General features: G+C 40.1%; 1 protein-coding gene across 1 annotated transcript; it reads right to left on the bottom strand.

The window, feature by feature from the left end:
* Positions 1-148: 148 nt before the first annotated feature.
* On the bottom strand, positions 149-23760 carry DYNC1LI1 (dynein cytoplasmic 1 light intermediate chain 1). The gene is made up of 13 exons (XM_084283151.1): positions 23549-23760; positions 23304-23377; positions 13193-13309; positions 11828-12058; positions 8828-8997; positions 7641-7734; positions 5896-6031; positions 5449-5560; positions 4237-4296; positions 4071-4115; positions 2956-3076; positions 2635-2793; positions 149-1063 (listed from the first exon to the last, which is right to left on the bottom strand). Exons 1-13 carry the CDS (start codon positions 23707-23709, stop codon positions 951-953), a joined length of 1593 nt encoding a protein of 530 aa, XP_084139277.1. The 5' UTR covers positions 23710-23760; the 3' UTR covers positions 149-950.
* Between the last annotated feature and the right edge of the window lie 1689 nt (positions 23761-25449).

A 25449-nucleotide genomic window follows, 5' to 3' on the forward strand; every position in this document is an offset into this window, starting at 1 on the left:
GAAGTTTATCTGTCCCAGTGATCTTATTCACAGAGAGGTTAAAGATAAGAGGCATGTTTTAAAAAAAATTAAGTATGCGGTATAAAACGTAACTGTAAACAAAGAACACCATGGCTTCAATGAAAGTTACTTAAATTTGAATGCAGAGAATACTTTATTAACTGATTACAGTTTTGATGACCAATTTTAAACCATAATTCATGTGGGAAACATAGTGGGGGACATTAAGGCCGAGCCATATATATAGACAAATCTGGATACTGATTATCTGTACATTTAACCTCTGCTTTTTCTTTATACATCGTTTATTCAGTGTCTGAAATTAATCAAACAACCAAAAAAACTGGCCACTAATTTGAAGACATATCTGGAATGAAATTTTTGCATGGGTTTTTGAACGCAGTGTTAATCTCAGGGGAGATCAAACAGATTTGCAAACGTACTCCAAATGAAGTGTTCAAATATATTTGGAGTTTATTGTTGTCATTACAGTTTTGTGCAATTCATTTTCTCTTACAAAAACTAGCAGTAGTTCTCTCCTTTAGAGGTTAAGCTCTACTTAAGATGGTATTCAACCTGACCACCAGGTCGGGAAATCAATATAAATTAAGTGCCTGTGGTGTGTATCAGTTTCCTGCTCTAAGCAACCTTTACCTGATAAGTGGACATACTTGCCAGTTTTACAGAATTATGCTGACTTTTCAACAAAACCCAAGAAATTAAATTTATTATTCTTGCACTGTGAACAGCAGTCCTACATGATGTGATACCATTTTCCATCTGTACAGCTCCCTTTTGTTAAGTTGGGCAACACATGAAAGAAAGACAGACATAAACTGTTTGTGTTCTGAAAAGATCTTTCAGTTCTTTAGTTCCAGTCACTGAAGGAAGAGGCAGAGGCAAGTTTGAATTATCCCAGAAAACTGAACAATTGGTTTTATTTGGTGTCTTCAAGATGCTTCACCTTCTGTGGGAGATGTAGGGGTTGTTGGAGAGACCATGTCAGGTTTCCGTGAAATTCTGTCCAACTCTGCCTGAACATCTGTTAAAACTGGCTTCTGACCTACAAAAGAAATGCACATCATTCAGTCACGTTTATGAAACAGTTCTGGGAAAGCCTGTGGTTTCTTTAATACTCAAGAAGCACCTGTTAAACTGAACAAAAAAAAAAAAAAAAAAAAAAAAAAAAAAAAAAAAAACAAGATGGAAGAACTACATTTTTGCTTCAGACAAATCCCAGATATTGTTACTGGACACTTTGGGTTGCAGAGTAAAGACTTAAGGCCAAAATCAACAGCGACAGAGTCACATCCTTCTATATTCCAGATATCTCAAAATAACTTCCATAATTATAATATAAATTGTCAGCATATGGAGAGTTAATGGAAGGTTAAAAACACATAACATTGTTCAGAAGGATTCACAACTGCTAGAAAATATACTTTCCTGTATCAGCTGTATTTTACACTAACTCTGAATGGCAATCAAGGCTTTCACCACAGACCAATAAGGTCAGTTTCACACACTCGGTCAGCCTAGACCTGACACTGCTGCAGCTGGGTGCATGCACACCCTCAGGTGGCAAGTCCCTCTCTCTCCTCACCTGCTTACCTCCTTCATATCTTGGAATGGCACAGACATTTGTGCAATCACACTTAGACCTGATTCAAGCTTAACTTACACCATATTTTTCCACCAGGTCATTCTTATCACTCAGTCTAGGTTTCTATCTGCCACGTTCTACCACAGGAGAGGAAAAGATGACATAGAAAAAGGCAGGCAGAGCAGAACTAGAGACTGTTCACACCATGACAAGTAGGGCACAGTACCTCAGACTTTAAAGGACAATTCTGATGTATACGGCGTTTTAGCAATGTCTCAAGCATCCTTGCTGAAGATCCAACTTCACAGGAACTATCTATACAGCTCATCTAAATGTCCTGTGCTGCTCTTCAAATCATACTCAGATCCCAAACCAACCAATTTTCAGATGAAAAAATAAGTGAGTTTTATCAATAACACTAAACACAGGACAGTAAGTACCAATGAAGGTGAGGAGGTGACATGGTAACTCCTTGAAAACCTAACTACATGCCACATTCAACTGGCTACCCCCTAACCCTTCATTTGTTGCACAGTAGGATATTTCTGAGAACATGTTTTCCTCCTTAACAGTTTCATTTTATTCTTGAGATTTGTGCCACAGCTCTGATGCACCACTTCTCTGCAGTGCTGCCCTCACCTGGCTGAATTCAGCCAAGCCACCTGCCAGCCACTCCCCAAGGATGTTTCAACAGGTGCTCTGCTCTCTGCGTGGCACGCAACAGCTCCTGTTACAACACTCTCCAGACGCTGCTCCAACAAGCGCTGCAGACTTCCCAGTTAGGAAGTACTTCTGCACTTTGCTCAGCAAACTGAGATTTGCATACAGAAGGAGGAAGCACACAGATGGAATAAAGCTTATCTCCGGGTCAATCTACACAAAATGTAAGTGGGGAGCCAGGTGTTTTTTTCTCTTGCTGTCTAAAACATTATCATCAAGTACCAACGAAACACAAGCATTCATACGTCTGATGAGCTGTACTAATAAGAATGATGCCACAGTTTAGGTTAGAAATTGATCTTTCATCATACCTGACTTTTTTGCTGATGGTGGTAAATTGCTGCCAGCACCACCAGTGCTGCCACCTCCAGGACTGCCACCAACACCACCAGGGCCACCAGGGGAACCAGTTTTCTTACTCAGCAGACTGTTGAAGAAGTTAGCCAGGACTCCTTCACTAGTAGCTCCAGCTACAAGGTGGAGGGGGGACACAAAAAACACACAATTTATTAGGTTTAGTAACACTGATTTAGTGTTTCAGTTATTTATGCTAAATAAGCATATTAAAGAACGGAAGTAAAACAGCTGTTTTATTTCCCCAAATGCATTTGTGCTTTCAAAAGAAAAGGTACCTTTCATATTGGGATCAATTTTTTTGGACCCAGTAGGGATTGGTGTAACACTGGCGACATTTGATGTCACAGATCTATTTGGTGTTCTAGGAGATCCTCCGGGAACTCTCGGTGAGGCATCCTACACAAAGAAAGAGGATGAGAGAAAAAAAAGCCAAAGCTTGAAGTTGTCAATCTTCTACAGAATTATATCATGCATGAAATGAAGCACTTGTTTCGCAGTTCTTTTTTTTGAAACAACGTAGTATCCCACACAGCTGAAATGACACAGAATTTTCTTGAAGCATGTGATTTCTTCCACACTTGTATGACATCATTAGAAACATTAACATCAGTTCAACTAAAGCAACTAGCGAAGCTTACTCCCTCCCCACCTCAACAAGAAGCATTAAAATCCACGTGCTGTTCAGTAGTGCCTCTCACCATAATGAAAACTGTACTGATGAGATTACAGAGGAACTATTCCAGCTTCTTGCAAAGACAATGCATGCCATAGATACTGTGGAAATGACTAAAGGTAGTCCAGTTTAAAAAAAAAAAAAATGCTTCAAAGATAAATCCTTTTTCTGTAAAATCACAGTTCATCTAAACAAGATAAAGCCACCTTTGAAATATCACATGCTCTCTATTAAACTGGTAACTTTTTAGTTATTTTAATAGCATTTTAAATGTAGTTGTTGTCATAGTTCTTATTTGACCCTTTTTTTTTTTTTTTTTTTTCTTTTCCCTCTCCAGAGTCTCAATATTCTCAGAGATAGTGTCAAATTTAGGAAAAGTTTCACCAAGACAATTCAGCTGAAATGCCATTTGCTCTCTGGCACACTCTTTGGATGGGAAGGTCAGTCATGTAACTGTTTAGATGTTCTCTAACACATGAAAAGTAAAACCATGACATTTAGCCCTTGCTGCCAATACAAGTTATGTCTAGCTGTGAAGAAGCATCATCATTTTAGAGCAGTGTTAAGATGTAGGCTTTCAACACTACGTAGTTTTAAAAAAAAAAAAAAAAAAAAAGACTAAAAACTATTTGATAGAGGGTTGCTTGCTTTAACCACACTAAACATATGAAAGTGGATCATTTTCATGTAATGGTATTTAAAATTCTTATTACTAACCACTGGCCTTCCTGCAGCAGTAGGTGGTTGTTTTGCCAACTGCGACTGCAAAAGAAAACACACAAACCCATGTAATGTTAGATATTACAGTAACTAAGAATACAAAACCAAACTTCTATCAAGGATCTTGTTAAATGGCTAATTGTTTTTTTAGACAGAAAGTTACCTGCTGCTTCATAAGAAACACTTGGTCATCCTCTGCCACAATTTCTTTCTCATGAACAAACTGCAATACAAAAACCAAAAACATCATTTTAACTGGAAGAAGTATTCTTTTTACACCTCCGAGTCAATATGACCAAAGCATTCAGTAATGAATGAAACGTGATCACCATGTTATATTACACATTTTCTGTATTTAAGACGGACACCTTGTAATTCCATTTAAGCTACATTAATTGGAAGTGAAATGGAAGGATCATTTAGTCCTTTGACCTGTCTGACATAAATCTAGATGCATCTATGGAAAGATCCGTTTTATGTTCAATAAAAGAGGAATGACAAGTGATTACAAGGTATCTTCAGGGGGTGTCAGGATCATCAAGGAAACAATTTTAAAGGCATTTAAAGCATGATACAGTTATGTTTCTGGTCACAGACGCAGGCTCTCCACAGCACACTCCCTTTTCTCTGTTAACTTATGCAGACCTAACCTTGGTGTTACTGTTAGTAACTTTTGCAAAAGTGACTCTTTGCCTGTGCTACATTAGACTGGTCTATAAAATGGACAGAGATCTTAGATCCCAGTTCAAAGCATCAAGTCTCAAGCACTTTTCCTCCAAATAAGCTCACCACAAAAACTGCCAAAACAAACATGGCAAATACCAACACCAAAATTTTTAATCCATCCTCAAGTTTAGAAGCATGCAAAAAGCCTGCCACTTGTATTTTCCTTGGACACTTTGTATTTTAGATAGTATTGTATGTCTTGATTTCTTCCCTAAAGATTACAGAAAGGGCATAGTATTCATTTTCCTGGCTAAAATATTCACATCTAGAAATACGATCAATCCCAAATTCTTAGCTTTGTTAGAAAAAGTCACAAAAATATTTGCCTTGAATAGCTTCTGTACACATGGGTCCACTGCTGCTAGCATGTAGTTCTGTCAAGCTACATACTTAAAGAGTATGAGAGAGAAACGTACTGGTTATACTGTGGAAGCTGCATAATCACATACAGAGGGGTTTGTTTTGTTTTTATAAATAAAGAAGAACTTTGAGAACAAGATAAGCAAAAACAAGTTTATCACAGTCTTGTGATAAACTGGAAGCAAAGTCTCAAGGAAACACTCCAAAAGCTGACAGAAATAAGTATGTAAAAAGCTGAATGCCAAAATGTTAGGAATATTTATTCTCCTTTTAAAACATCTTAATTTACCTTTCTGACTGGTGGTTTTCTGATGTTATCTTCAAAACTGTCTTCTGCTTTTAGTGTTTGAAAGTTCTCGTGCAATATTCCTATCTTCTTGTCATTATCCCAACCTGCAGGACTAGAAAAAGGATCATTTGGCTTCAAATTCTATGGTTACTTGAGGTTATTCTAGTATGCAATCCTCAACTGCACAGAGCTGAAAGCCAGGAAAGTTGTCATCCTTCCCTATCTTCCATGTAATCAGGTACAACTGGTTGTAGATTGGGACTGGTCCACCGTAACGGGGAAGAAGTGTCTCCTGGATTAACATTTCTCTTTGGGGCAGTATTTCTGATTTCAGCCCACTGGCATTCACAAACCCCAGCTTATGATATTGTTACAGTGAACTTCAAAAAGCATACGACAAAAAGCAGGCTCTAAATGCTGTTACACATAACAATACGGGTAACTTACATAAATACCGCATCTTTTTCCACAACAACAGCTGGAACATTGAAAGGAAACCCATACAACTTCTGGACTATGTATTTATACACTAAATCAATGTTTTTGTTCTCCTTTACTGAGGTGTAGATAAGTGCTGCCCCATCTGAACAAGCTTGTTAAAGAAAATTCATTTTTAGCAGTTGGTAAGAGATGGTGAATTGAGCATTTTTGTTGCTTTAAAGGTTACTTCCTCTGTAAAATTTAAAGGGGGAACGCAAAATCATACAGGTCAAACAACTACCAGCACTATTTTTGAAATAAGCTTTTTAGTAATTTAAATCTTTCTTCCTGCATTTATTTTAGGGCAGCTCATCTGTTGCTTTTAAAGTACAGGCTTTTCTCACTCTCAAAACTTCCCTGTGATGCCTTAAAACTTTTTTTTTTCGTAGGAAAATTTTCATGCCATATCCTTATCTTGTTATTATCCCGTCCTGCAGGACTACGTAGAGATGTGATGCACACACTACAGCATTAACACTTGTAGCTTCAAAAATGCAAAACATCCTCGCTTTCCCAGCTGTGTTTTTTGATTAGGGGCCTGAGCTCTAAGAGAGTGCTTAGTATTCCAACATGGTTCAATATTAAAGTAATGCTGTTTATACACAGGATTAATAAAAGCAGCCAGGGAAGTTTTAAGTAATTTTCACTTTGGGATTATAAAAATGCCAAATACCCTAACCTATGTTGAATTTCCTACATGTATGAAATTCAAATTCTGAAGGAAGAATGTAATCTAATCTCATCCAACTCCCATTCAGTGAAGTTTACAATGGAATTCCAAGTTATCCATGGCATATTCAATTGCAGGGACTAATTCCTACTAATCTTTCATATTCTTTCCTCCACCTACAAAACTTATTACAATTACCTGTAATTCCATTTTGAAAAATAGGTCTTAAAAGCTTTTTGAATGAAGTGCCATCTCCATACTTACCTGAAGTGCCAGGTTCCTGAACTATTTTTTCCATCTGCTAACTGCTCTCTCCCCACTGGTATTTAAACTTCCCTCTGCCGCAGCACAATGAGGGTAACATAATGAAGGCATATTATTAGCATCTAAATCTAGTTCTTGGCATGTTTAGCTGACTAAATGACAGTAACCAGTGTAATATACATATTTAATTTATAAAAAAGTAATAATATCATAGTGACAGCTTACGTATGTTGCATCTGCACCAACACAAAACCCAGTGGATCTTTCTTACAGCAATTCAAACTGTTTTTCTCCCCTTATTACCTTCTCTTGTGGAATTACTGAACACTGAAGGGACTGCATATTTGGCCAAAAAAAAAATCATCTTATGCACATCTGACGTGATTTAATGTTTATATGAATTATCTTCTTGCTGTGTTAGGGACGTGTTGGCTTAGTCTTTTTGGCTAAGACTTACTGATTTAGGAACTGACTCCCAAAAATGGAAACAAAGGCAAGTAAAGGAATTCGTGGTAGGGGGGACACACTAGGCTTTTAGAGGTTGGTAAAAAACAAACAAACAAACAAACAAACAAACAAAAACATTAAAATCAATCAGCAGAAAACGGAGAAGTTTAGTTCAGCAATGTCTGCAGGGGAAGCGTAACTGAAGCAGACTTCCAGCCACAGTAAAGGAGGTGTGTACTACTTTGGTACAGATGCAAATACTCTTTTAAGCTAGTCATAACTAATGAAAAATAATGAGTCCTTTTTGTCTTTATGATACATTTAAGGATACATTGTAAGCAAAACCGTCTGATATGTGATTGAATGAAGTCAAAGTGTTCGTCTCTGTAGTCATGCTCTTTTTCCAGAACACTGATGGCATCACACTGTTGAGATAAGCAGAGAATTAATATACCACTCTCAGTTATCTGCCGAAATAGCAGTGCTGCTGCACCTCCAGTGCACAACTGGGGAATAAGGGGTAGAGCGGGGTGAGTGGCAGAGAGAAAAACAAAACCCAAAAACCTGCTGAGATCATTTAAAAGCTGTAACTGAGCAAAATCTCTTAAAACTAATACATAACTTGGCATGCGTGTCCTGTGATCAACATTAAATTGAGAGATTAAGCATTTGCCACTTCTCATTTCCTTACCTCCTGCCACACTATATGATAAAGCCTCTGCTGAACACTGTCTCTCTGAATGATACCACCATTTTCTGCACGATGTTTTTACACGGTGGTATTACAGAACACCATCTTTCTGTCCAGTTACTTTGCAAAAGGGGGCAAAAGCAAGAAATATGGAAGCAAGAGGAAAAAAATGGTGCTGGTGGGGAAAAGAGAAAAAACATGCTTTTAAAATGCGAGGGTTAACCTTCCAGCAAAGTAACAGCATATGCATCAAAAGGTTTACTCTTTCATTATGGGCCAGAGGCTGCAGATGCAGTATGCTTAATGCCAATGAGAACTGAAGAGCTGGGGGACACACAAGAAAACCACAGCGCTTTCTTTTTAGAATAAAAATGTTACATATTTAACACAAACCAAAACAGGCCACAGAAACACCAACAACTGAGAAAAGTTAGTACAGCAGCACCAGAACCCTAAACCTTTTTCACAGAAAGAACAAAAACATCTAAAAATCCAAAACATTGTTTGCAGAAGAAAGGAAGACTGTGGTGATTAAAGGGAATTTTAGTTGCTTGCTGACTAGCTCACTTCTGTGCACAAAACCAGGTCTGAAAAATACCTCAATTCCCTGAAAACTGGCATAACCACAGGAAAAACTACTTCCAAGTTAACATGCAATCAGGGTTTCCAGAAGATTCCCAATCTTTAACATTAAACATGTTTTAAAGAATTCTTATCTAAAGTATCCAGAATGAACTAAGAACCATGCTTTTCCCCAACCCAAATCCAGAATTGACAGAGTTCCTTAAATAAAATATACAGAAAAAAACCTAAAATGTGAAACAAACCTTTGTACAAACTACTACTACTGGAATGCCTAAGTTACATGTTAGTGTATCTGCACCCAGAGGTAAAATCACACTGTCATCTTTGTCTTCCTGTAATGAAGTATTTCTTCTCTGTGGAGAAGCCGGAAAATCCTCGCCTGGTTCTACATATTCCTGGAAGTCTCTTACCACTGAAAGTAAAAAAAGTTATATTAAAAGATCAGCTACTTTATTATTTCAACATTGATTTCCACTGCCATTGACCTCTAGCACTATCGATTGTATAGCACTTTCTGCTTCTTTATTTGGAAAAAATTGAACATGCATTGAGCACCACCCATTTCTTGGCTTTGTGTAGCACGAGAGAGAACTAGGAAGTCAGATCTGCTTTACTGACAGGCAGAAGAACATGACCATATCAGTGTCCACAAGGACAACACTAACACATCTTTATTTTATCACTGTGGGACCACTAGGCAGTTGCTATTAATCATTATTGCTTGATATGTCTCTTAAAGAAAACATGTTTCCTTGCATTCTTCTTGGTAAAATTAGTAAGAGTCTGTTAGAATAAACATAAAAAAGCCTTACACATATTATTTAGCTGCTACCTTATACCACGTTTGACCTAAAAACCCCTTATTTACACTTCTGTCTGTACAGTCAATCTACAATACTATTAAACAAAATAAGTATTGATTAGATGTATTATTAGCTAACAGTGTATTAAATATCTAGCATGATTTTCACAATAGATCAGATACAACTTCAAAATTTAGCTAGGAGGATAAGTTGGAACACAACAAGAATCAGAAGGAAAAAAAATGAGGTTCTAAGTGTAACTTTTGCAAGGTTCTGCTGCAAAACACCCCAGCCTTTAATTACAGGGTCACTTAATATTCCTGCTGCCATGGATGCAATATTAGGCATCAGATGTTGTACTTTCACATCACGTGTCCTGCTCCACATGGCAGAAACGGTATTTTACCCAAAACCACCACTGATTACTTTTCCATGAGCAGCGCTCCCTGATTCAGCTAAGAACTCAGGCAGCAAGACAAATTTAGCTGCATCATGCAAACCCACAGCTAGCTGCTCTTGTACTTCCTCACTGCTTTGTCCTGATTTACATTAATCCATCCTTACTTCCTCCGAACTGATTGGAGCCCTGAGTTCATACTTAGAAAAGCATCAGCTGATTTAACACACCACTGAATTATTGGAGGCCCTGGAGGAAGACCTGAGGGTGAGGTTACTCCATCCTTCTACAGGTCTCAAAGTTCACGCTAACAAAAAGCACACGTACAGATTATCATCTCTACTTCAGCAGTCAGTTCAGGCTCTTATTCAGGGAACACTGCTGCTTCAATCTGATCTGAGCGCCTCCCAGAATGATCGTATCTTAAACCCTGATCTCCTCTCACCAAGATACGTCAGCTGGTCAAGGGAGCATCTCTCAAACAGCATCCTGTCTGTTCTGGGAAAATCACATGCTAAAATAGAAATCACACTACTCCAGCGCTGGCAGTCCTCTGGCGGATTCCCAGAATTGCTGCTGTGTGATCATGATATACTCGTCTTCATTTGGGTACAAAAAGCAGGGGAAGAGATGAATGTTATATTCCACAGCCTTTGAGCTGTGAGGTATTATCTCGGGTCCTCCTTAGAGGCACAGTTAAAGCAACCAGGCAATAGGGCTGCTGAATTCAGCAACAGGAAGAGCTCTCACAACCCTTCACACACAGCTGCTACGTATCCCTTAATGCCTTCTGTATCTGTCTTGGTTCTCACAGGGTCCCTTCTTTGAGGAGGGTTCAGTTGCTAGAACTGGAAGATGAGCACAGCAGAACACCTCCAGAAAACTAGACGCACAACCCTCCAGTAGATTTCAGTCCCATCAGAAGTTAAACCAGCTCACAGGAGCCTCTCATGAGCAATGAGCCTGATACCAGAATAGGATTACGTAGCGAAAACTCAGGCAAGCAAGATTCCTCCCTCCTTTTGGCAGCAGCAGCAGCCTGCTACTCAAATGAATGCATGAAGTCACATCGTAAGAGGCTCAAATTCATATTCCAATTCATATCTGGATTGTGTCCAGGGTTTCTACTATACCCTGCACACAGACCATCAATGTCTTTAAGTATTAAACCAGAAACCAAACTCTTAATGGCTAGATGGTTTCTTGACTCACTTAATCACTTTTATTTCCTAGATTTTGTAAGATTTCACGCTATCTAATCTTGACGCACAGCTCTCCCAAATGTTCACTCCTGTAGGAATTTCAAGAGGTGAAGGGGGAAGGACTCATATGCTTAGTACCCCAAGTGAAATACAGTGGATGCCTGAAAGTAATAAGGAGTAATGACGTTGGACAGTTCCATCAAATAGTTTAAGGAATCCTGGAAGAACTTTGTACTCTGTATATTTAAGCTAAAAAGACATGAAACTGATAGAGCTACATAGTATCTCAAAACCACACACCATATAGCTGCATTAGCATCAATAGTAATGTAACACCTCAGGTAGAAAGGGCCCTAAAACATTACCATGGTATAGTGAATCCTTTCAACATCTACATTTTTGTTAGGCAGAGAAAAGATCCAAAATTCTGTAAGATTGACTAGCTACAGGAACAGGTAGAAGACTGATGTAGTGTAGAAAGACCATGATTTGCCTTTACAATACTTAAATAAAATAGAAAGCTATGATTTTTTTTTCATTTGTCAAATCTTACCTACAAAAATCTGTAAGAAACAAGGTTGTAAACTCAATCTAGCTGTGTTTATTCTTAAAGCTTTTTGTTTCTTTAAAGTACCTCCATTAGAAACAAACACTAGTTTTGAGCATTGTTCATATAGTTACTTAAGACTTATCTGAAATTTGACTTGCTTGATCTGGAACTCCTAGCTTTAAATCATCTTTCCAAACAAGAAAAAAGCTGCAGTGGAAACATTAAGTGGTGCAGAAAGCATTAAGCATATTTGATTTAAACAGATTCCTACATATTTGTGCAATACTCACACTTCTGTTCCATTTCTTTCATTTCTTCAGGCGGAATTTTTAACTTGTCAATGTGTTCTCTTACAACACTTGCCCATTTTTGTAAAGAATCCAGTGCAGTCCAAGGTCTAGACATGTCTACTACCAACATAATTAGAGTGTCCTTTAGAGAGCTTGCGTCCATTGCAAATTTAAGAAGACCTTTGTGATACAGGTCACCATCCAAAATCCATACATTACACCTTGTTTGGTCTACAACAAAAGCAGAAACATTTTATGAGATTTACTCGAAACAGTCCACTACAAATAAGCTATTAAATCTGAATTAGACATAAAATACAAAGCAAAAAGAAAATGACACGTTTTATCAGTCACTTGAACACACACACGTAACAACAGAGCAGAAAGCAGCTTGTGGAGACATGCCCCTCTAAAACCCTAAAGTTTATAGAATCTAGTTTAATGGCTGCTATCTGAAGATCTGAAACACATTACCTGAGAGTGAAAGCCCCAAGATGGAACTCAATGTTTCCATTTGAGAGGGACAATGGGTTGCTTCAAGAAGCAACTTAGAAAGGGGAAATTGGAGTTTTTGACAGGGAGGTGGCAGTCTTTGACAGGTGAGCAGACCAAGGGCTGAGAAGAGATGGCTGAATTCACCCAATATATGTCTACATAACTCTTAAAAGAACACAAGGTACCTTGACCTGTCAGAAACCTAGAGCACAACTGCAAGTTTTTCTTCTAAGTTTTAATGAATTAGATGGAGAGTGAAAAGCCAAGGAAGTTATTCCTGAGGTTTGCAAAAGGCCAATCACCACACAAATAGAATATCTTCCCCCCAAACAGTGTACTTTTATATCCTATAGACACAACTTCAGTGATGAATCAAGAGCTGGCAATTCAAAATTAGACAGCTTAGTATATTTACATTTTGCCTTTAGGTAAGTTTTTCTCTCTCATTACACAAGTTCTGGTGAAGATGTTCAGAACAGACTCCCAATACTCTTAACCTCGGTCAAATCATCTTTGAGAACAATACCCAGATATTATCCACTCCATAGGTGCAGATATTTGGTGTCTGGAACTTAAAACACATTTTCTTCTAGGTTTGATAAGCATGCTTTTGCTTAGCATCCATTCAGAACATCACAATAAGGCTGTTTTCCTGGTCTTTTCAGCCTTTTTACTGGCTCTTCTCCTTTCATGATACATACTAAAGGAGATTAGAGTGAGAAACTGTCTCATGATACATAGAAATCACTCATGTGGACTAAACTGAACTCCTGCAAATAATCAAGAAAGCAAGCCATCCACTTTCATTCCAAATATCACACTATTGAACTATTACTTTGGTTTAAGGTATTATTACGAATACAAACTTACCATCTCGATCTTCATCATGCACATTTAAATACAAATATTCCATTCCTCTTCCTTTCTTGTACTCCTCTATTCCTTGAATTTTTCCTATTAAGCTAGTTTTACCTGCTCCATCTTCACCTGGAGAGACAGAAGTTAGAAAACACTTAATCTTTAATCTCAGTTATGTATTAAAAAACACTTGTGGCAAGAAGGAAACATTGTGCTAACAAGATGACTGAACTCTAATTAATGTTTCAAAATATAGAGGGTTTTGCCCAACTCATTCATTTGTTCGAAGTCTGTGCTTCTCCTTCAAATCTTATTTCTGATTTGTTATAAATGCAAGTATGGCAGTGACTACCCTATTTGAAACAAGTTTTTATACACATTTTAAGCCTTGTTTAACACTCCAAGCAATTTCAGTCTTTCAGTAGCAACTGAGGTAGTAACAAAGTCTTTACTGAGTTCATGTAACAGGAAACTCATCTTACAATCAGAAGAATACTCTCCCCATCAAGCAGGGCAGAACACCAGGCTGAGCAAGGCAAAAGAGTTTCCTTCTCATTTTCTGGGTGATTTCTTCCAACCCTGTCTTCTACAGCTCTGTCACTTTTTTAAAGTTTCTTCAAACTGTAACCCATTGCCTTACATTCTGACCAGAATTCACATACTTGGGTACATGCACAGCCTGCAATCCACATCCATTCACCCCACTGTTAATGCCCGCCTATTCTCTCCCCCAAAAGAGAGCTCAGATAACTAGTCAACCTTACACCATAAGCAAACTGTAAACAGCTCAATTCCTGTCAAAGAGACTCTTCTTGAAAATCTTCTAAGTATATGCTCAAAGACTTTATGTGCAATTTTTCCAGTGTGAAAGAGTAATCAAACTAAATGTGAAGTCAGATCAGGGTTCTGCTTCTCTAGTTTAACAGGAGGATGGGTACCTAAGAGTTACTGAGGACAGACATTAGTAAGTTCTTGAAACTCACTCGCAGGTTATAAAATTAAAAGCAGCTTCCTAAGAAGGGCCTTATCAGCTTTATGCCAAACAGAATATTTGACTCTCCTATACAGCAAAACTGTAAATATAAACACTACATAAAAAATAAAAGTTCTAGGACAGTAATTTTCACTGTTACACATACTGAAGTTTCTCCTTCAAAGGAACTTGACCATCATCTTCTAGACAGCATTATGGCTACATTAAGGATACCATAGGTATAACCACAGAAGAGAGCAGAAAAGGTGGCAGATGAACTGGCGTTGAATTTCCCCAACATAAAATTCCAGAGAGAATCACATGAAACATTCAATTTAGAATTCAACTTTAGGTTCAGATTTGACTGACAGTGTAGAAGCTACCAGAAAGCATAATACTATTTACTCTAATTAACCCGAAAGACTTTTCTTTAAATACTAAATTGCTTCCATTGAGTAAAGAGAAAACATGACTAGAATTGAAGTTTAAAATCTGGATAACAGCAGAGAAGTTAAAACTGAAACATGAAGTTGTATCAGTTAAACTCTAAGTCTATCTGAAAAAAGTTAGCTAGCTAGGTCGTTATATTTATTAAATGTAGATGCACCTAAGAAAACACAATCACAGATAATTTACAGGAAACGCTGGAAAGCACAGCTATTTTCGGTTCATCAGTGTTCCTCTTCTTGTGAGGACATTCTTTCAAACAAGAAATTCTGCCTGAAAAGTGAAGAACTCAAGCTTCCTCACCACAGACGAAATATAATTGCTCCCTTACCCTCGCCCAAGTACTTATCCGAATTTCTTCTATTTGTCACCCAGAAATAGCTGAGGAGACCCTACTACGAGCTGTTACACTGGCAAGCTGTGCTGCTGAAGGCGCTGTTACTTCTGCCAAGGTATCTGTCCGAGTCATTCTGTCGTTTCACCAGGTAATAAAAGCACACACGCAGGTAGCTTCAATTCATTTGTGCCATCAGACTGCTCAAGAAACAAAACTAAATGTTGTTCCTTTTGCAGAGGATTGCACTTCACAGCTTTCCTAGTTTCTCAGGATAGCCGACCTCTAGCTACATTATCTTGCCTTCTACTTCGTTTTACACACGTGGTAAGAAAGATTGCAACTTGTTTGTGTTGGGAAAGTTTAGCACCTTCTGCACACTACATCTGCCAGTTCTTAACAGAAGTGCCTAAAACTTAAATCTAAGAAACATCTGGGGTTATGAAAAATTCTAACCATTTCCAAAGGTACACTTAAGCACTCTAAACTAAGCCATACTTGCACCAACGCTATCTGTACAAGTTTGTTGTTTTAAAGAGCCCAAGCTAAACAATATAGATAAACTTGAAATCTACATCCCACAAGCCAGCCCTCTTTCAGGGCTGTGTTGTGTGCTCTGCTACTCCCCATAGTGCCTAACAGCTGAAGTAAAGAGAAATTCAGTGCTGTAAACCTCCCCTGGGGAAAAAGACTTTTATTTTCACTCCTAACATTTCCCAGTAATTATCTTCAGCGCACACACAGAAATAAGTATCAGAACAGGATAAGACAGGTTGACTGGATGTAAAATTAGTGCCTTTGGACACGTGCACGCACAGTATGGAATCACAGAATCATTAAGGTTGGAGAAGCCCTCCTAGATCACCTGGTCCAACCATCCCCCTACCACCAATGTCACCCACTAAACCATGTCCCCAAGCACCACGTCCAGCCTTGCCTTGAACACCCCCAGGGACGGTGACGCCACCACCTCCCTGGGCAACCCGTCCCAGTGCCTGGCTGCTCTTTCTGAGCAGAAATGTCTCCTAACTTCCAACCTGAACCTCCCCTGGCGCAACATGAGGCCATTCCCTCTGGTCCTATTGCTGTTATCTGCAAGAAGAGGCCGACCCCCAGCTCCCCACTCCTTCCGTTCAGGTAGCTGTAGAGAGCAATAAGGTCTCCCCTGAGCCTCCTCTTCTCCAAGTACTCATTTCAACCTCTCATCCTGGAATTAGCGAAGCCTGATCAGAACATTCTTATCAAACATCCACCCATTTCAGAACACCAAGATCAGGTAGGTGGATCACTGGTATATATAACTATCCTAGAAGTTACTGCATGCAGAGAGGAGTGCTTATCACTCACTACAAAACCAGAACAATGCACCACTGGGGCTTGAAGGGTTCACAATTACTTTAACTAATTACTCAGGTCAATGAAGAGAATAGTGAAGTTTGCAGATGATATAAGGGAAACCAAAATATACACGGGGAAAAGCATTAAAAGGCATCCTGACAAGCAGTTCAAAACAAGCAATGAATCAACTAAGCAGTCTACAAATACAACTACCCACTTTCAAGGGTGCATGACAGCTGCCTACCCAATTGTGCCCTATTCCACTGGTGACCCCATCACCTCAGAAGACTCATAAACCAAATTACAATCAATATTCTGAAAAAGCTGTCAAAGGAATAACAGGACCATCACATATGACATAAGGACTTTTTCCCCCTTGCCTACACAATTCATAAGTTAGGAAGAGGTTACTTCGCCTTTAACAAGAGAGCAACTAAGACTTCAGGTTCCATCTAACTTCTTTTTTTTTTTTAAGCATGTTGCATGCACTTTTAAAAACCGTGATAGCTGCAAAAACATATTTGTATCTTTGCTTTTTTTTTCCAACCTAAAATCTTCAAAACAAATCTGAAAATTCAACACGTCTTGAATATATAAAGTCATGCTGGGAAACAGCAGCATATAATTTTAATTTGTAGTTATTTTTCAGTATGAATATTAGAAAAGAAAAAAAACACCTTAAAACAATGCTAATCTAAAACTCCTGAATAGTTATTAGAAACTTCGTTAGCAAATTAATTCTATTTGCATGCAATGCTAACCTTTAGGACCTCTCAAAATTCAAGTCTTCTACAGTAATACTTTTAGTCTGTATGAAGCCTCTCTCTGCCAGAGGGAGAGGAAATTATTTGTGATGAAATTAAAATCTATTGGCTCTTTTAGGTTTGTTGGGTAACGCGTTGTAATGCAATTAGTGTAAATGCTGCCAGGCACTTATAAGAAAGTGTGCATATACTCATTTATTCCTAAACAAGAGTACGTATATACAGACACACATATGGCACGACATTATGAAAATGAATATATTTAAGAATATCTTTTGTTATCTCCAGATGTCTGTGAAGTACAAGAAAAAGCAATGCCACTTAGTTTCAGACAAAAGAGAAGGTTTGTTCTCCTAAACAAGTTGTTTTATAGTTGATTTTAAAGCTCTACTAAAATACTACATAAGACAAAGGACTAAGCATCTCCAAGTAGAGTAATCATCATACTCCTCTTCCAAGACTGAGACAGAAAATCCTTTGGCTTCTTTATTTCTATAGCACGCAACAATCAGATTAACAACCAACTTCTACATGTAAGGTCACAGAGCAAAACATTTCCAACACACAATTCCTGATACAGAACTGCAAAGTAGAATAAAACTCAAGTAGATAGATGCAAATTTAAGATTTTGCATCCTGTTTAACACAGAAGATCTTCTTTTCAAAATAAATCTTTAAGAACTAAAGCTCTCCATCACATCAAGCTGCACTTGTACTTGAGTAATAAAGCAAGGAAACAGAAGCCATGCTTGCCAGCAAGCGGTGCTGCACACCACAGCAGAACACAAACACAAGAGGGACAACAGATGTAATTCTTCTGGAAAACTCAGGCTAGGAAGCAGTTGAAACTAAGTCAAAACAATCTGTTTACACACAGTGTTTCGCTGTCTTGTTAACCAAATGGAAAGCCTTTCATTCAACTAAACAAAAGGCGTTTCATTTCTCTCTCCATACTGCTCCTTTCCTCCTCCAAAGAGCTCCTCGAGCTTGGTTTTGTGCTTGTCAAGGCATCTCCATCCATGGTGCTGCTCCCACCAGGAAGGGCAATGTGGTGCCCATCCTCGTGCTCCTGACCTCCAAGAGAAAGGAAGCACAAAAAAACAAGCAAGCATGACACTTAAAACAAGCAGGACACTGAATTCTCACAGAAGCCTATTCATGGAGTTGCCATAAATACAATTATTATCTCCAAGACAGCCATTAGACTTTTTCATTTGAATTTTCTCCACTGTAAACTGTCAAGCATGATTAAAATATGCAAAGGCAAAGTGAAGCCTTTTCTTTCTGTCATCAACATTGTTGGTCTGTCCCTCTTACGTTAGGGGCTCTGATTTTTTTTCAACAGCTTTGGAAAGCCATGGATGTATCCAACATGTGTAATCATAATGGCACTGGCTCTTTGATGGATTTTGTTGTTTGCTTTTTTAAAAATATCAATTAAAATCCAGCCTGATATGGGAATTTTACAACTCATCCCTAAAAACAATATTCAGGCACAGCCAAGCAAAACTACAGCCAATGGTCCTAGTTAATCCTCTCCCTCCCCTAGAAAAGGGTTGTGGTTTTCTTTTTGTGAACTACCTTTATGCTTTTACAAAAAGAAGACAGTTTTTGGGTAGAAAGATTCACAGCATTTAATAAAACACCAGATATTTGTATTGATAGAAGAAAGCCAACCTCTCTCAAATGTGATAGAGCAAAGTCAAAGCTGAAATTGAGTTATCAACCGGGCAAAGCAGCTTTCCCAGAGTCACAGAGCGACTGATCTCTGCTCCACACCTCGTGGAATTTCTGAAGCTTAATCCAGTGGAGTGGAGACACAACAGCCTTCCCGCTAGAGTCAAGGGCATGTGTACTACAGCTACATTCAAGATAAACACTTCTCTCAAGCACAGGCTAATAACTGCCTTTTCCACAGCCTCGTATTAGTGAAAAAGCCTTGTTTACACATACTATACTAACTGAAGAATGCCTTTTGCAGAGCAAGACCAAAATAATCAGAGTAAGCCAAATTTAGTTTGCTTTCAGAGAGTTGAGGCACAAAATTAATTATGCTGATGAGATTCCTCCCCAGAATTCCTCAAAAACGACACACAAGTTCACAATAAGTAAGAGCTACCAAGTCTTCAAATAACTTGCCACTAAATTAGAATTTACTCATTAGACAAAAACCTTCCTCCTCTGATTTTTTTTTTACTCCACTGAATGCACCTTCTTCCTCACATATCATTCACTTGCCTTTTTTTTTTTTCTGGCAGTACAAAATTAAACCAGGAGCACATTAATTGCATTTCTGCACAACATGATGGAAAGCAGACCGTAGGCAACTGTTCCAGCATGCCTTTTGCTAAGTCCTGCAACACAAGAACACCTGGTCTGACCGTGGAAACAGGTACAGCAGTGTTACTTATGCTTGGAAAAACCTAAGGCAGAGAAAGCCAAACGTTGCAGAAATTTCTACAATGAGTATGAGCAGCACACATCTCGAATGCAAGCACTGAGCCACCTGTAACATCACCTACTAAGTCCTGTAAGTCATCTAGTGCATTTTACCCAGGCTCACTACTGAAATAGAATAATCCTGTGCTGGTATTGAAGGGATGTCTTTATTGGTATTCCTGTCACTATCCTACCTGGAGAACACAGAAACACAATTCCTTCCACGATCCTCACCTTCAGAGCTATTTCTGAGAGAGATCCAGTAATCAGCAGCACCTCTGGCAAAGCAGGCAAATTAAATAAATGCAATCCAACAATTCTAGAACTTCCCATGCTGGTTCTGACTAAATAAGGCTTACTACACTACATTCATTTAATTCTGGCTTTTTGGAAACGTATTATAGCAGGAAGAATATTCCCCAAAAGTACATTTGGGGTTCTAAGAAACGTAGATGCAAAGCTAACAATTAAAATACTACCTAGGTCAGTGTCCCACCAAAACAATTGACACTTTAGAACTATGACTGTTGACTGAAATAAAACTTCTCTTACATCTGGAAGGCTTTAATTTCATGCAGAGGGTGGAAAAGGTTGCAAGTTTAGATTTGAAGAGGAAGAATAGTTATCTGACAACTGCAGGACTAGAGAATTAAGAAGCATTTGAGATGAATGATCAGGCTTCCATCAACAAGCGATGCTTCATCAGCTGTAATGATGAAATGATCGCAGCGAAACTTTCAGCTATTTGAACAGGCAAAAAATCAAATGGAAAAGTAAATTTGTGCTCAACACTAAAAAAGAAGTAAGCAGATTTCATAGTGATTTTATATCCTCTCACGACAATTTGCTGTTTAATGCTTAAGTGTTGAATGTTGAAGTGTGCTTTAGTTCAAGGGTCCGCTAAAAGAAAGCGGCAAGTTGAAACAGCTCCTTGAGATGCGGCAGCTTCCTGCAATAACAGTCATTTCCCAAACACGTGCACACAGAAAAGTGTACCTGTAAATTGGCTGTGGACTGCGGGAACTCCTCGAGCATCCTGACTGCCCTTGGCCAGGAGCTGAGCTCACAGATTCAAACAAACAGGCCTGGCCCTGCAGAGTGAGATGTCTGGGGTGAAAAAGAAAATGTGCAGCCTGATAGAAAGCAGCCATTCCGTTCACTTGCAAGCTAGGGAGCCTGTTTGCTTGTGCATCCTGGAATGATTCTGAATATTACTGCTTGAGCACGTGCTGCAATTGATTGAATTATTGACTAGCCTGGGTCTCTGAATTCACCCCTTCACACGTTGTGCAGTGCTATGGATTCCATCCACAACCCGCAGTCTTGGCTTTTTAGCTGTCTCATCTATTCCACCTGCTGATTCAGGTGTAATTACAGCAGGAAGGCAATGAGCAAGAGCGCTCCCAGTTGTCCGCATCAGTTTTGTCATCATACTTGACAAAAACCATCACTCTCTTCTGATCAGCTATCTTTACTACATAAGCGATCAGAAAAAAAGAAACCAGCAGAAAAGGGAAAAAATATATCCCAGCAACAAAAGCCTTTGGCTATCTGCAAATAGTAGCTAGAAATGGCAACCAGAGCACCCCATTTCCTTCAGAAAGCAGGGACTGTCTCATGTTCTCTGCTGGTATAATTTGCTAAATGAGGTAGCTATCGTCACTATGACAGAGCTGCCCATGAATCAGAGCACGCCTGCTGTACAGAAACGTTTAGGGAAGATTGCATTTTTAGTATTTGTTCACACAATAACGGAAAAATGCTTTTATACTACATGTGCTGCCAAAGCCTGAAGTCTCCACAGAAAAAAAAATGAAACAATATCGGAGACCTACAACTGTAGGTTGGCCTTTGTTCATTTTTTGACAATTTTGAGAAGAAAATTACCAGTATTATGGTAACTTTCACTTCACAAAACGTGTCCTATCCAGAGATTAACACTTGGCATTCTGCTTTCCTCTAGTTATTTTCGTGATGTTTTAAAAGGTTTCCCAGGTTCTTAAAAAATGAGATGTTAACAAAGCTAAAAATAAATTGCTGAAATAGCAGAATTAGCATGCCTGCAACAACCAGGCTCCCAGAACAATTAGGCTTACAAGTATATATAGTGTTGGAAAAATATAAATGCTGCAGGCAAATCCAAAAAAAAAAACATCCTGGCAAAAGAAAAAACACCAAGTGTGGGTTGCTGTTTTTTGTTTTGTTTTTTAAGATGCAGTTCATATCAAAAAGCATCACTTTGTTGCTACAAATCATGTTTCAGCTGGGAAATTTTGACAAATACACTGTTTATACTGTAAATATTGTAACTCCTCTAACTCAAAACAGTGAGAGCTATCAATTCTCATCAGCAGCTTTACAACTGCTGCTTAAAAGTATTCTAAGAGCGATGAAGCTGGAAATAGCCATGACAAGAAGTGATCCACACTAAGAACAAAAGTTAGTAGAAAACTAATTAAAGGAAGAAAGCTCAAAAATAGAGGAAGTGTGAGATAACAGAGAAATAGCAAATACACAGCTCGAGAACCTGAAGAGACAAAACTTCACATACTGCACACCTGAAGCGGGCCAGTACAGAATACACACGACCTCTCCTTTTCCAGAGGCAGTGTACTTCAGGGCCAGCACACTGGCTTGCAAATGATCAGCCAAGAGAATACATAGATTACATATTCATACAAAAAACACGACCACAATCCTCATTGGCCAGTCCTCAGATCTGATGCTCTTTTTCCTAAATACATGCCAAACTTTTTTTTTTTTCTGGACCGCATCCTTCTAGAAAATACAACTCTTGTAGAAGAAATTCTAGTGCTTTCTCAAATCTGCACATCTTGTTAAAAAAAAAAAAAAAAAAAAAAAAGAAAGAAACAAAACAAGAAAAGCATGAGTTAAGTGCTAGGTTTAGTCATTCTGTAAGCTCTACGTAAATGAGAGAATAGCATATTTCTGTGCAGCAAATTAAACATAAGCTAAATGAGTGCTTGAAAACATTCATGATACCCTCTTTAGTTTTGAAAGAAGTCCAGTCTCAATTTGAGAATTACAGATTGCCAGTATCCTGTACAGTAGCCTACGAAGAGCCAAAAAGCCAAGAATGTAATCATCTTGGCAAGGATCACAGCTTGAAGAAAAAGGAAATGCAAGTTTCAAGAAGGACAGTCGTCCAATTTAATTTTAACGTATCCACAAAAAGCTGTCAATCGTTATGCAACCTCTCCTTTCTTTAAGATCAACACAACCTTTCGATCTCGAAAGCCTCCTCAGCTGTACCGCATAAAAAGCAACAAACAGAGGGCGAGGATGTAACAGGTTCACTAGGCCAGCCCACAGCCCTCGCGCAATTTTCTCCTTCACCAGACGCTGTAGGCCACCACTTGACTTCTCCAGACAGGAAGAAAAGGGTCGCAACGACGGCTTTAGGAGTGTGGAGGAAGAAAAAAAAACACACTTGAAAGAACTCAAGGAAATATAAACCACGAGGCTAGGGAGAATCAGCGGGCGCACAGCGGCCACGTAACCGTGTGCGGGGTTAGGAGCGCGTCCCCAGACGCTGACCAGAGCTCCCTGCAGGGCTGGAAAGGCTGACAAAGGAGGGGCAGAGCAGCTGATTTAGTGATCCAGCTGCTGGTAGCAGCACCCAGCAGCCCTCCAGCTGCGATATCCCCCCTCACACACACATACACCCATGCATGAAGGCGCCCGCTCCCCCCTGCGCCCCAAAGCCGGCTGGGCGGGGATGGAGGCACACAGAGGAGGAAGAGGAGGAGGAGGAGGATGAAGAGGAGGATGATGAGGATGAGGAGGAGGAAGGAGGGGCGGCCTCACCCAGCAGCAGGACGTTTTTCCCCGAGGGCAGCTTGGAGCGGGAGCGCGTGGACACCTCGCTGAGGATGCAGGACCTGGAGCGGGGCACACAGACACAGCGATCACCGCCGGGGAGCCGCTCACACCCGGCCCCCGCCGCCCCCTCAACGCGAAACGGAACGAGGGGGCCGCGGAGGCTGGGATTTTGGGGGGATTTTAGCGCGTTTCGGCGTCCCCCCGCCCCCGCCCCGCCGCCCCCCCGTTACCAGAGGTTCTGCCCGTCGTCCTCATCGCCCCCCGCCCGCAGCTCCGCGGGGCCGGCGCTGGCTGCCCCGGCGCCGGCCGCAGCCGAGGAGAAGCCGGCGTTGGAGCCCAGGCCGGCCGCGGAGGCACCGAAGGAAGCGGCTCTCCCCGCCGCCGCCGCCATCTTCGCTGCTGCGGCCGCCGCCTCCCCGAGCCGCCGGGCGGGCGGCGGCGGCGCCAGGAGCCCGGATGTCGGCGGGCGGGGCCGGGCCTGCGGCTCCCTGAGGCAGCCCCGGCCCCAGCTCCGTGGGGTGGGGAGCGGGGAGAAGGCTTCAGGCGGGGCTTGTGGGGAGCAGGGTGCTCGCACACCTTGTGGGGAGCCACAGCTGAACCGCTTCAGCACCACACAGAGCTCAAGACCACCTCCAAGATCACCTGGTCCAACCACCCCGCTACCGCCAATGGCGCCACCAAACCGTGTCCCCAAGCACCACGTCCAACCTCTCCCTCAACACCCCCAGGGATGGTGACTCCACCACCTCCCTGGGCAACCCGTCCCAACCCCTGAGCACTCTTCCTGAGAAGAAATTTCCCCCAATTTCCAACCCGAACCTCCCCTTGCGCAACTTGAGGGTGTCCCTTTCATCTGTTGCTTTAGCCGAGATCAGGTGCAAACCAGAACTTATAGTTCACAATTCATGAAAACAAATTTTGGCAAGATCCTTCAGGTATAAATACCTGAAACAGTGAGACCAGTATACTGAATTCATCATAATGGATGCCCAGTTATTGATCAGACGTATTTTGTTGTAGACAGGGTACAGAAAATGGCAAAGTTTTGGTGGAGGTGTCTCATCCATTAAACAGTGACCAGGAAACAGAACAATGCTGCTGAAAAGCCACCAAGAAAAAACGCTTGCTGCATGAACTAAAGTTTTCCTAAGAGAGCAGAGCATTTTAACATTTCACAACCAAAAAAAGGAGTTTCTGCTCCCATCTGTTCCCCTCCCTCCATATCATTTGCCATGAATCCTCTTCTGTTATTTCTGGTCTTCTTCACTGTTGTGTGAACTGATGTAAATCACTAAAATAGCAGAAAATTGATTACTAGACAGGCAGAACTTTTCTAATTTAGCGAGTTAAATCAGCTTGTGGAAAGGGCTTGATAAGTGGCAGAGCCAGAGCAGAGGGCAAGGAGCAGAATCGCCTATATAGTAGGAAAGTGGGAAGAGCAGAAGGCAGAGGGAGGGATGAATTAAGGAAGCAGTGGGGTGGGGATGTCCTTTCTGTGATGGCAAACGTCTGGTCAGCTCAGCTGCAGGTGAAGTTGCAGTTTGCAGCGAAAGGAAGGAAGCAGTAAGGCAAGGCTTAGTGTATAGGGAGAGCAGGAATTATGAGAACCTAAACTTCTTGTCTGATTTCTGCTTTTCTCAGAGAAACAATTCTCTTTATATCCTTTGCAAATAACTTAAAGCAACAAAACAACAGGTCCCGTTATACATCCCTTAACTGAAACAACTTCCAAGCCCCCAAATTTTAGCTATCTACTTCAGCTAAAATGGATAATACTGGTTTTAACACAATTTGTGTTTTGCTTGACAAATAAATTAGCCATATATTGTTTGCATGTGACCTATATTAAATTGAGGTATGTAAATGGTATTCCCCCAGGTCTTTTTTGAAAACAAGATGTGTATGACAGCAAGTAGTATTTAAGTACGTGAAAGTTATAGAAAATAAAAGACTACATGGTGGAATAATAAGAACATATTGTTTTGTGCTGAGCAGGGAACATATTGATGCTGAGAAAAGATGGTGCAGTTTTCCTGCCCTTCTGTTTTCACGGAGGTTAATGTTGCTAGCTGGAAAAAAAAAAAAAAAAATGTATCTGGTGATTGCAAATCTGCCAAAGCTTAGTCACAGT

Source organism: Netta rufina, assembly GCF_964035555.1.
Source record: "Netta rufina genome assembly, chromosome: 2".
Taxonomy (NCBI): Eukaryota; Metazoa; Chordata; class Aves; order Anseriformes; family Anatidae; genus Netta; species Netta rufina.